The sequence below is a fragment of the Chrysochloris asiatica genome, unplaced genomic scaffold (assembly GCF_000296735.1).
Source record: "Chrysochloris asiatica unplaced genomic scaffold, ChrAsi1.0 scaffold00085, whole genome shotgun sequence".
NCBI lineage: Eukaryota > Metazoa > Chordata > Mammalia > Afrosoricida > Chrysochloridae > Chrysochloris > Chrysochloris asiatica.
Window position 1 is genome coordinate 10,069,579 of NW_006408603.1, and position 13,724 is coordinate 10,083,302.

General features: G+C 35.1%; 1 protein-coding gene across 1 annotated transcript in view; it reads right to left on the bottom strand.

Moving 5' to 3' along the window:
• The window catches only part of STXBP3 (syntaxin binding protein 3), a 70,563-nt gene that overhangs the window by 50,919 nt on the left and 5,920 nt on the right, over window positions 1-13,724 (bottom strand). Inside the window, exons 4-6 of the mRNA XM_006866007.1 lie at window positions 9,116-9,192; window positions 3,560-3,638; window positions 1,172-1,272 (exon numbers count right to left, since the gene is read on the bottom strand). Of these exons, the coding sequence (XP_006866069.1) occupies window positions 1,172-1,272; window positions 3,560-3,638; window positions 9,116-9,192 (257 nt within the window). The remainder of the gene's footprint in view (window positions 1-1,171; window positions 1,273-3,559; window positions 3,639-9,115; window positions 9,193-13,724) is intronic.

The following is a 13,724-nucleotide window of genomic DNA, read 5'->3' on the forward strand; positions in this document are numbered from 1 at the left end:
TTATAATCAATGTAATGAAACAAATTATATGAATTGTTGAATATGAAACTGATGATGTGCCCTGTAAAGTTTCACTCAATCCACAATAAAAACCTTAAATTAAAAATAAAAAATAAAAAGTAAAGTTAACATTTGGAAAACAGTTTAATGTTAAGCAGATATCAGACAAATTTGCTATTTGGATTATAACCTTTCTTTGTCAAAAATAGCTAAAGCTTGAAAGACAAATCTATCTAGGACTTTTTTAACTTTTGAGTACTGATATCTTATATTTCCAAATAAGAGTAAGCTATTTTAACACTTCTTGTTGTTGCTAAGTGCTGTTAAGTCAGTTCTGACTCCCATCAACCCTGTTGTATAGGGTTTCCAAGGAGTGATGGGGGCTGACCTTGTGGCTAGCAGTCCAGTGCTTATCCTACAGAACCACACCAGGACTCCAATTTTAACACTACATGATATAATACTGTAAGATGCTAAACTCCAAACACAGAACAGAGCACAACAAAATTGAACAATTAACTAGCTATGTAATTTAGGACAAGTTACTTAACTTCTTCACACTTGATTTCCTTATCTTTCAAATGGAACTGAATTAGCATACTTCATAAGTTGTTATGAGGATGAAATGAATTCATTTACGCAGAGCTCTTTAGAGAACACAATATAAGTGCTCACTATCATCATTATTATTAATTGAAACTAATAGAATGTTCTAATGACAAAAACAAACAAAAACTATTCACTTAGTAAATCAAACTAAATGATAATTTATATATTATATAAAAAAATTATTAAACAACATTCATTTTAATATCACAAATTATTACATAAACTAAATGAAAAAACTTATTTTTCTAGAGTCATCCAACAAAACACTGTGCTCAAAATCTTTTGATTTTAAAATCCATTAGGACTTGGTGGCAGATGTGAAATTTAAGCCCCACTTTTCATTAATAATGTGTTAATTCTAATTAATTGCTCGTTCCTCCCTTCAACATTGTAAATGTTTATTTTCAGAATAAGTTCAGCACTCTCTCTCTCTAGAGAGAGAGAGAGAGAGACAGACAGACAGACAGACAGACATCTTCTGAATATACATTATTAACAAATAAGTTCATAAAATCTAATTTTAAAATCCACTATAAACGAACAACAACAAAAAAGGAAGTACCTGAGATTCAAGTGGAATGAAGGAAATATTTATTTCTTTACATCTTCTTACTGACTTGGAGCAAGAAGCCTTAATCTTGTTAAAAAGACTATCAGGGCAAACTGAGAGGGAGAAAATGAAAATTTGAAGCATTTAACTCTTGTGTAAAATGTTATTCTTCTGAACAAATCATTTCACCATCTAAGACTACATATGCACACACACATAGACATACAGTACTTTTACACAAATAATGCACATTTTATGCTTTCGTGCCAGTCATGCTCTCCCCACAAGCAGACAAAAATGATCATAGTGTGTTTAGAAAATACTGTTGGGGAAATAAGCAAGGGTGCAGGTAGAAAATATCCGGATAGCACATGCGTTGTTGTTGGTGGTGGTGGTGGGTTGTGTACCATGGAGTCGATTCTGACTCAGCGGTCCTGCATAGGGTTTGTGAGGTTGTAAATCTTTATAGGAGCAGAAAGTTCATCTTTCTCTTATGGAGCAGCTGGTAGATTCGAACTGTTGACCTTGCAGTTTGCAGTCCAACCAGGGCTCCTTAGCACAAGTGTTACTTGTGTAAAAACAGTGCATGTTTGTGTATTTACTAACTTTCACAGAGTAATTTATTATGACAGAGATAAGTACTGTTCTTCACTTTAGAGAACAAATGTATTCTAGTCATGAGAGCTATAACAGAAATTTCATTTTTCCCATTCACATTAAACCACAAAGGTATTTCCTTAGGGATTTGCTAATAGAGCAGGTTAAAACTGCTAACAAGGAAAATCAGATTCAAACTCATTATTAAACTTTTTCAGCACTTTTACAGAACTTCTTAGGAATTTATACTTTATGAAATCAGCTAAACTACAAAAAGGGTGCAGCCAAACCATACAGAGGTAATTCTTACCCGGACTTCTCTAACGTCACAAAATTCTAAGACTCTAAACCTGGAAGTTCTAGAACTCAGAATCTTTCTTTTCTTCTTTTTTTTAAATACCTCTAGTTGGAATATCAAGGAGCTCTAGTAGTGTAGTGGTTACGAATCGGGCTGTGAATCTTAAGGTCAGCAGTTCGAAACTACCAGCTGTTCCATATGAGAAAGATGAGGCTTTCTGCTCCTGTAAAGGTTTACAGCCTCAGAAACCCTGTGCAGGGTCGCTATGGGTCGGAACCGACTCCACGGTACTTAACAGCAGCAGTAGCAGTTGGAATATCAACCAAACTACTAGTGTTTTTTGCAAGGTCAGCAGTTCAAATTCACCATCTGCTCCTCGGAAACACTATATAGGGTGGCTATGAGTCAGAACCAACTTGGGCACTTAACAATACCACTTGTGTTTTTAACATGATGTTCTTTAGTCTCAAGATTTCTAAAGTCAGAAGAGAGTTAAATGTTACCAATTCCATAAACATGAAGTTCTATATAATACAGATACTTAAGTGACAAATACTTCTATGTGGCATTTTTTTAAATGCAAATTATTATTAGGTATGAAATAAGTGGTGGTGGTTGTGGTTATTTGCCGTGGAGTCGGTTCCAATACATAGCGACCCTGGTACAGGGTTTCTGAGGCTGTAAATCTTTACAGGAGCAGAAAGCCTCATCTTTCTCCCACGAAACAGCTGGTAGTTTCAAACTGCTAACCTTGTGATTCGCAGCCCGATTCGTAACCATTACGCTACCAGAGCTTCTTGAAATAAGTAGTAATAATCCAAAAATGTACTTCCTAAAGTCAGGGTACCTACAGTAACAAAGAATAAGACTTTATTGTGATGGTGGGGTTAATGCTCTGGACTGCAAAGTTGTTTGAACCACAAGGTTGGTGGTTCAAGCTCCCCAGCTGCTCCTCGGAAACCCTATACAGGGTCACTAAGGGTTGGAACTGGCTCAACAGCTCTTAAAAACATTATGTGTCTCTAGACTTCGCTGTGATTCTTTAGCTGTTTTCTATTTGAATGTATGTCACAGTAGGAGAAATGTGGTATATTTTCTCAGTACTTGCTAAAAAGATATGGATATTTCTCAGTCTCCTTCCAAAAGGTCCTATTATATAATCAAATCCCCAACTGAAACCTTAATTAAAAAAAAAAAAATTCTTCCTGTCATCAACATAGTTATTGAGGGATAGCTCTCCACACTGCTGTCTCCACTAACTTTATCCTCCCAAAATAACAGCAGCAAAACTGATGATCAAATTAGTTTCGATTTCAAGCTAGTTTAGAACGGTTTCTTTTAGTGTTTTATTCCCTTACTACAGTTACAAACATATACAAATAATTACCACAAATAAATAGAAAATTCTTAATATTTTAATAGTACTATAAAAATTACCTAAGTAAATACTTCCTAATAGTAGGATTTCATACAAAGAAACAATAAGTTTAATAGAAACTACTTACAGTCAGTGAAGTATATATATGCAGCTTTATATCTGCTCTCCGACTTGTTTGCAAAATCACGTAAAAAGCAATCTACAGACTTAAAAAGGGTCAGATGTTAATACACATTTCTTAAATACTAATTTAAATATGCTGACTTTTTTTAAATAACTAAGATTATTTTATCTCAATAATAAAGCAAAACCTTACTGGCTAGAAATTTATTCAATTTATAGACTAATCCTTTATTTTAGGATACCATATTCTCTACCCAGTGATAGTTAGGCAGTATGTCTGACAGTAGGGATTTAAAAAAAAAAAAAATGCACCACACATGCATTTTTTAAAATATTATTATTATTATTATTCTACACTTTGGGATGAATTAAAAGTTTTCCTACATCAATGAGCAGTCATCTAAGAATGCAGATCTCTCCCTGTCCAGAGGACAGAAGAGTGATGAAAACTGAAGACATTTGCAAACAATTAGTTCAATGGACTCATGGACCGCATGAACATCAGTCTCCACGATTCCAAGACCAGAAGAACTAGATGGTGTCCAATTACCACTACCAACTGCTCTGAAAGGGATCGCATTCAAAGATTCTGGATTGAGTGAGAGAAAATGTGGAACAAAACTCAAAATCATAAAAAGACCAGGCTTACTGGTCAGATAGAGCCTGGTAGAACCCTGAGAGTATGGCCCTTGGTCACCAATCAGATCAGGCACTGAACTCACCTTTATGGCTCAATTTTCAGCCAAGATATAGATAGGTATACAAAGGTGACAACATCATTAGTGAGGTATGCACACCACAGAATGAATGGTCAACCACTCAAATCAAAAGAGTAGCATTTACCCAAGGAAAAAGTTCAGAAGGGTTGGGAAAGAAAGAGGAAGGGAAACAAACACAGGGAGGCAGTGGAATAAATGATGTTACAATGAGGGGATTGTAATCACTGAGATGAAATAAGGCATATGATGTGGTGAAAGTAAAACTGATGATCTGTTTTCTAAACCTTCACTACAAAGTTAAAAAAAAGAAAACACTAATTAAAATGGTAGCAAAATATAGAATTCATAAGAACAAAGGTGTTCTTGAATGAGAAAAAGTTTTTCTACATCAACTAACATGAAATATTAAAATTCAGAGAAAAAAAATCCAAATGTACTCCCCAAAGTTATCCAACATTCTAGATGGAAAATAAACAAATTAATCCTCTTTTTAAGTTGCTACAGAAGTAACATTTCATTTCTTTTAACCCTGTCTTATTGAGTATATCAGCAATTAAAAATCCAATTAGAAACTAAAGTATTAAAGCCTGTTATAATTATTTCACAAATTTAGAAATCGGTATATATTATGTAAATTGGGACTACCATCCAATTGTCTAATTGCCATTCTTAATGGAAATAATTAGTCTGAAGGACTAATGGATCAAAAGAACTTCGGCCTCCACTACCCTGAAACCAGAACAACTAGATGGTACCCACCTACCACTGCTGACTGAACATACTGGGATCAAAACAGAAGGTCCTGGAGAGAGTGGGTGAAAAATATGAACCAAAACTCAAAATCATTACAAAAATCAAATGGATTGGTCTGACAGAGACTGCTGGAATGCCTCAGACTAGAGCCCTTAGATATCCTTCAAGCCTGGAACTAAACTCACCCCCATGGCTCAACAACATGCCTATAAAATGAATGAAACACCAGAGAGAAATGCACTCCTTAGAACAATGAATCACACTGGACCAAAAGGGCAATATTTGCCCAACAACAAAACTAAGACGGCAGGAAGGGGCAGTAAAGGATGAAAGAAATGGCGAAGAAAGGGAGGAACTGTGGAGAGTGCTATTATATTGTGGGGATTGTAATCAACGTCATAAAACAAAATGTGTACTAATTTGTTCTGTAAACTTTAACCACACAAACATCAACTAAGAGACTGAACTAATGCTAACTTACAAGGGCTTAATTTTTGGCTTTTATGAATAGTTTTAGGATTCAGCTCTCTCTAACAAAACAGGTTTGTTGTTAAGTGCTGCTGAGTCGGTTTCAACTCATAGAGAACCTGTACAGGGTTTTCAAGGAACGGCTGGTGAGTTTGAACCACAAACCTTGCAGTTAGTATGCCAGTGCTTATCCTACAGAATCACAAACAAGTTAAAATGAGTATTAGTTTCCTCTTCCTACTTTCATTTGGTTTATTATTATTTCTAATACACAAATTTATTGGTTATTTCAGAGTCCTGGTGTAGCATCACAGGATGAGCACTCAGCCGCAATGTTGGGCTGGACTGCAAGTTGGTGGTTCAAACTCACCAGCCGCTCCTTGGCAACACTATACAGGATTGCTAAGAGTCAGAACTGACTAAACAGCACTTAACAGTAACAACAAAAAATTGGTTATTACTATTTCTATAACTTAATAAATAAAGATTGTTTCTTAATTCCTTATCCTTCTTGAACACAGTGAATCTGTTTAAGACATCATTCTGAGTAGTTTCTAAGAAAGTACTTTATAGATTATGATATAAAATATGCTCATTTTTCACTGCTCTCTAGTTTGTCATATGCATTTTGATTCTTCTTTGATGCAAGGTTTATCTAGGGATATGTTACTTAATTTCCAAGTAGTTAGGCTTGTTTAAGTCATTTGAAAAATAAATTATTTATAATTTTACTGGATTATGAACAATGAATGTGTCTAGTTAAATCTTCACTTTTGGAATTTATCAAGATTCTTTGTTTCTAAGTACACTGTTTGGTAAAAGTTTCATGGAAATGTAAAAAAATGTACATTCTCTCTATTAACAGTCCCTGACTCATGATGATGTTCTGTTCTAACAACTCCATCGTAAGTTGGTTCTGATATACGTCAAATACCTTTTTTTCCTCATTATTACTGTCTTCTACGCCTCCCCTCATGATTATTGCTTTGTATAAATCTGATTTTTGAACATCTGCAGGTGAACATCTGCAAATGATAACATCAGCAAATTGCATGCTAAAAATACTGTATGTAGTACATATATTTACTAACAATAAGATGTATAAAAAATAAAAAAAAACCACCAGACAGTCATAAACATGGTTTGTCCTAACTCAAATCATTCTAAGAGAGTACCAGTATACATGAACTAGCTACTATTATATTTCTTGAATCAAAAATAGTAATTATCTAAGTTCTTTGTCTTTACTTAATTTTGGTCCACAAAATCTGTTGAAAGCGATATAAAAGTTTTGTCTATTTTATTAGTTGCTATGTGCTTTGGTACATATAAATTTATTAATGCTGTATCTTCTTAAATTTGCCATTTACAATGTCATAATATCCCTCATCATCTTGTTTTGGGCTTCAAAAGTTGAATTCTACCTTGTCTACTACTAATATATGCAATCGTGGTGAAATACTGGGTTATATATTAGGCAAAGGATAAATTTGAATTAATGGAAGCCTAAATTAGTGACCTTAAAGATAAATCTTTCAATACTAGTAAATTAGAAGAACAATCTGGAAAAGAATAAAAAAATCCAAAGTAATTCTGAGATTTATGTGAGATACCATGTAGAGTAATTTACATGTGATCAGAATTTCAGAATAGGAAAAGACAATAAAAAGCATGGATAAATTTGTTTAAGAGTTGCTGAAAGAAAACTTGTCCTAAAATCATGTAAAATGAGAAGACAATCATTCAAGAAGCTGAACAAACACCAAACAGGTAGAGCTCAAAAGAAAATCACCAAGACCTATCATGATCAAATCTTCCAAAACTAAAGACAGCAAAAAATTCCTGAGAGCAGCTCAAGAAAAAGGAAACACTACCTACAAAGACCCAATAAGACTAACCACTGATTTTTCAGCAAAAATATGCAGGCAAGAAGGCACTGGGATAACATATACAAAATTCTGATTGAAAAAACCTGCCAACTAAGAATTATATACCCAGCAATACGATCCTTCAAATACAATGGCAAAATTAGGATATTTTCAGATAAGCAGAAAGTAAAGGAATTTGTAATAACCAGGCCAACTTTACAAAAAAAATACTAAAGGGTGTTCTTTAGACTGAGAACCAACACCAGCAGACATCAACCTGAAATTAACATACATGACAACACCACCCAGAACTTAATCCAGATATAGAAATATCCGAAGTAAAACAAACATATCCAACTGAAAACAAAGAACCAGAGATATCAATTTATAATAAAGTCACTACAAAGCAAAGAGGGAATAGTGTATCTACAGAACTTTCAAGTGACAAGGAAATCAAGTAGATTTCAAGACAAAACAGACTGTTTTAAATGGCAAAAAAAGTTAATAAATTACAGAGTTACCTCAAAGAAAATTAATATACCTGTACATTAAAATAAAAAGAGAGGAAAATTAGAAAGCTTTAGTAAACATTAAAACAACAGTAATGAAGAAAATGAACAAAGAAAGAAACCAGCAGCATCACAAAAAACACACAGCAAAATGACAGTAATCAATTCATACCTATTGATAATTATACAATGTAAATGGATTAAATGCACCAGTCAAGAGACAGAGAAAAGCAGAATAGGTACAAACTTTGGTACATACACACTATAGATTACTATGCAGCACTGAAGAATAGACGAATCTGTGAAACATCTCATAACATGGATGAACCTGGAGGACATTATGCTGAGCGAAATTAGTCAATCAAAAAAGGACAAATATTATATGAGACCATTGTTGTAAAAAGTAAGAAAAGGTTTTATTAATAAGAGATACTTTGCATGATGGGTATCAGGGGAGGAGGGAAGGGGAAATTACTCACTGGGTAGAAGGTTAATTTGGGTCACGGGAAAGGCAATATACAAGAAGGAGGTTAGCATAGGAAAGACGAAGGTAGTGGAAGACACAGGGAGGAGTACAGAGTTGAAGTGAACAGAGGTAAAACTGTTAACTGCTGGTATATGGAAGGGATTAAAATCATTGTAATAAAGTGTATGATTGTTCAATATGGAACTGATCATCTGTTCTGTTAACCATCACTCAATTTACAATATAAAGTTTTTTTAAAAAAATGGTATGTGTAACTAACTGTAGGATCAGCACTGGACCATGAACCACAAAATCAGTTCAAACCTACCAGCTGCTCCTCAGAAACCCTATACAGGGTCGCAATGAGTTGGAACTGACTTGATGGCACTTAACAACAACAACATGCATGCTAAAGGAAAGTCATTAAGATAAATAAAAAATTAATCCAAAACTATTAACTTTTTCATCTCCCCGAAATTACGATTCAATAGGAACTGCATGAATAAAGAATTACTCAAAGAAATGCTATCATTTTACACTATTAAATTCTGCTTTCACATATAGAAGGAGGAGGATTGTAGTCACATATAAACTCTCTTTGGGAGAAGTACAAATAAAATAATCTTCTAACCCAGAAACATCTTCCCTAAACAAACTAATTTATGACAATATTTTTTTAATAAAAGATATTGCATTGCTTTACTTTTCCTATTAGAAAAGCATGGCAGTGGTGAAAAAAACTAAAGAATGTAGTTCTTAAAGATTCAAATTACTCACCTTTGATGTTGGAGAGATAAAATAAAGAGCTTTCATTTGTCTGACAGGTTCACGATTCTTATATATATTCTCCACCACTAACAACAAAAGAAGTCATATTTACAACCACATATGTTTACACTTGAAATAATTTTTAAATAAGCTTTTCTGACTGTTTCATTTATAACAGTAGAGAAATGCATCCACATATACTGGGCTTATCATTCTCTTTGTTTTCACTGGATAAATAAACCTCTCTGAAAATGTATCTAGAACATCATGAGAAAATAGATTTAGCTCTTATCCCTGGTCAGCCAGGTCTACCAGCCTAAGCAATTGAAAAACCATGAAGAAAAAAACAAGTAAATTAAAAATGAAAATGCCTTTCTCTTCAAACTGTATTAGTAAAAACAAAAGCAAACCATTGGCATTGAATGGACTCTGACTCCTAACAACCCTTAGGACACAGTAGAACTGGTCAATGGTTTCCAAGGCTCAGATCTTTACAGTGGGGTTCTGATACAGTGCTGTATGGTAAGCACTGGACTAAAGATCTATCTGAACCACAAGGTGGGTGTTTAAACCCACCAGCTGCTTCTCAGAAACCCTACATAGGGTAGATATGAGCTGAAACCGACTCAACAGTACTTAGCAACAACAATCTTTACAGCAGCAAACAGCCACATTTTTCTCCCCTGGAGCAGCTGGTGAGTTAGAACTGTCAACCTTTTTGTTAGCTTAATCTTCGAGTCAACAGGCTCCTCCTATTCTATTTATGTTGTTGTTGTTAAGTACCACCAGTCTATTCCAACTCATAGCAATCCTGTACAGGGTTTCAGAGGAAATAGCAAATATCAGATATCAGGTGATATCAGATATCAGGTGAAACATTTTACATGGATTATTTGATCAAATCTCATAATATCACTAAGTAGTTTATGATTGTACACACTGGTACTTAAAGAAGTTAAGCAACTTACCCAACATCACATAGCTAGAAAGCAGAACAGGCAGGACTCAAATCCTGATCTGTCTGGGTCCGGAGCCCAAGTTTTTAACTACTATTGTTGTTAATTGCCATCGACTCACTTAGTCACTTCCAACTCATAGGGACCCTGTATAGTGTTTCCAGGAAGCAGATGGTGGGTTTGAACTTTTGACCTTGTAGTCCACAGTCCAGTGCTGATCCTACAGCGTCTCTACTATAATAATCTTCAAATAAATTGCCAGTTAACTCCTTTTAAAATCACACATTAATATTAATAAGTATATTTAACAATAAAATGTCACTAGAATTTAGTCAATTATGTTTATTGAAATTATGAAATTTATAAACTAATCTAATATAAAACAAACTCTAAATTGTCAAAGGAACTATTTGAAGCCATGTATTTCTGTTTTCAAAAAACTGTGAAATGCATGTGTGTGTGGTGCTGTAGAATACGCACTAGATTGCTAACCACATAGTCAAACCCACCAGCCGATCCTTGGAAACCCTATACAGGATGGCTATGAATAGAAACCAACTCAACAGCACTTAACAATAATATGGTGAGCTTGAACCACCGACCTTGTGGTTCAAATTATCTTGCAATCTAGAGCATTAATCCATAGTGCCACACCAGAAGGCATACATATATATTTTGTTGTTCTTGGTGTTAAGTGCCATCGAGTCGATTCCGATCCATAGCGATCCTGTATAGGGTTTCCGAGGAGCAGCTGGTGAGCTTGAACCACTGACCTTGCAGTTCAAACGGCTTTGCAGTCTGGCACATTAACCCACAGTGCCACACCAGGATGGATTTATATATATACGCACATACACACAAAACAATATCATTTTTTATGTAAAGCTACTATTTTCAAAATAATCTATTTTATTTTGCTAAAAATACAAACTACATATTTTTAAAAAAATAATTTAAAGTATCATTCTACAAACTAAGAGTATTGTATTTCAAGGTTCACATTGGCAAGGCCTACAAACAACAATCTGACATACTGAAAAAAAACGAACTTTGAACTTCTCTTTTAAATATGGCAATTTATTTTTTCATTCCTAAATTTATACTAGTAATGTATAGACTTATCATAGCTGCTATTAGATATGATAAGAATTAAGATCCCCTAGGAAATATTTACCTTTATCTCCAGTCCCACAATTATAATCTTACTTTTAAAAGATTAAAGTTCAGTCTGAGCTAGCTTAGTTCCATTGATTAATACTCAAAATGAAGTATTTTTCCGTCTTTTTAGATGCTGCAAAATAAGCACAGTACTACTAACTGCAAAGTCAGCAGTTCAAACCCATCAGAGAAAGATGAGGTCTTCTGCTCCAGTAAAGATTTAAAACCTCAGAAACCCTATACAGGGTCACTATGAACCAGACTCGACTAGGTGGCACTGAGTTTGGGTTTTTTTGTTAGGCTACAAATACTACTCAATTTGGTGAATAATGCTAAAATACTTGAAAATACTGTGATATGATTTAGAACAGATTCTAAAAAATTCTGAAATGTCTGATTCCTCAATTCACTGAAAAGTACATACGTATCAAATATCTATTAAATAATTTTTGAAAAAGAAAGGTTTCAGTATTCCTATAATAATGATAAAGGGCTAATCTAATTCCCCATTATTTTAAAGGTTTTTACTTGACTTTATTATCCACTGGAATAGCAATCTAACTGCATTTTTCCCTTGTCTATTTTTTTAATGTTCAAGACACTACTGAATATTTTCATAAATGAGACCTCAATGTCGTCAGAGTCTAATCACTAAGCCCTCCAATGCCAAGTCTAATAGAGGCATTCTCAGGCAAGTTAATCTAAAACTCAAAAGGACTATGACAAGTACAGGTTAGTAGCTATTACTATGATTAAATCATGACAGTGACTTTGGATGATACTGAGTTCTCAGCAATGTGCTCCACAGGATATAGTTCTAAAAATGCTTTCCAAAAAAAAAAAAAAAGCTTCCTATGGTCAAATAAATTTAGAAAACTGAATACTATCTATCCCCTTATCACATATGTTGCTATTGTTAAGTGCCATGGAGTTATTTCTGATTCACAGAGACCATATAAGGTTTCCAAGGAGTAGCTACCTGGTGGGTTTGCAGTTAGTTGTTGTTGTTGTTAGGTGCCGCTGAGTCAGTACCGACTCATAGCGACCTTATGCACAGCAAAACGAAACACTGCCCAATCCTGGGCCAACCTAACTACTGTTGCCACGCTTGAGTCCATTGATGCTGCCACTTAGCCAATCCATCTCTTTGGGGGTCTTCCTCGTTTTCTCTGTCCCTCCACCTTAACAAACATGATGTCCTTCTCCAGTGACTGGTCCCTTCTAACAATATGCCCAAAGCAGGAGAGATGAAGTTTGGCCACCTTGGCCTCCAAGGAGCACTCTGGCTGCCCTTCTTCCAAAATGGATCTATTGGTTCTTTTGGCACCCCATGGCACTTTCAATATTCTCCTCCAACACCATAACTCAAAAGCATCAATTCTTCTACAGTGTTCCTTATTCACTGTCCAGCTTTCGCATCCAAATGAGGTTACTGAAAATACCATAACTTGGGTCAGGCGACCTTAGTCCTCAAGCTGACATCTTTGCTCTTCAACACTTTAAAGAGTCTTGTGCAGCAGATCTGCCTAATGCAATACGTCGTCTGATTTCTAGACTGCTGCTTCCATGACTGTTGATAGTTGACCCAAGAAGAATGAAGTCCTTGACAACTTCAATCTTTTCTCCATTGATAAGAATGTTGTTTACTGGTCCAGTGGTGAAGATTTTTGTTTTCTTTATATTGAGATGTAATCCATACCGAAGGCTGTGCTTTTTAATCTTCATCAGTAAATGTTTTAAGTCCCCTTCACTTTCAGCAAGCAAGGATGTATCATGCATATCACAGGTTAATAAGTCTTCCTCCAATCCTGATGTCACGTTTTTCTTCGTAGAACCCAGTATCTCAGATTATTTGCTCAGTATACAGGTTGAATAAGTATGGTGAAAGAATACAACCTTGTCGCACACCTTTCTTAATTTTAAACCAGTGTTCCCATGTTCTATTCGAACAATTGCCTCTTGGTCCATGTACAGATTCCTCATGAGCACAATTAAGTGTTCCTGAATACTCATACTTCATATGTTGTCCATGGCTTGTCATGATCCACACAAACGAAAGCCTTTGTGTAGTCAATAAAGCACAGGTAAACATCTTTCTGATATTCTCTCCTTTCAGCCAAGATCCATCTGACATCAGCAATGATATCCCTTTTTCCATGGCCTCTTCTGAATCCGGCTTAAACCTCTGGAAGTTCTCTGTCAATGTATGCTTGCAGCCGTTTCTGTATTACTTTTAGTAAAACTTTACTCGCATGGGATATCAGAGAGATTATCCGATGATTTCTGCATTCCGTTGGGTCACCTCTCTTAGGAAAGGGCACATAGTTGTCGGCCAGATAGTTGTCTTCCAAATTTCTTGGCAGAGAAGAGGAAGTGCCTCCTGTGCCGCCTCACTTCCTTGAATGATTTCAATTTTTATTCCATCAATTCCTGGAGCCCTGTTCTTTGCCAATGCCTTTAAGGCACCTTGGACTTCCTCCTTCAGTATCATTGCCTCTTGATCA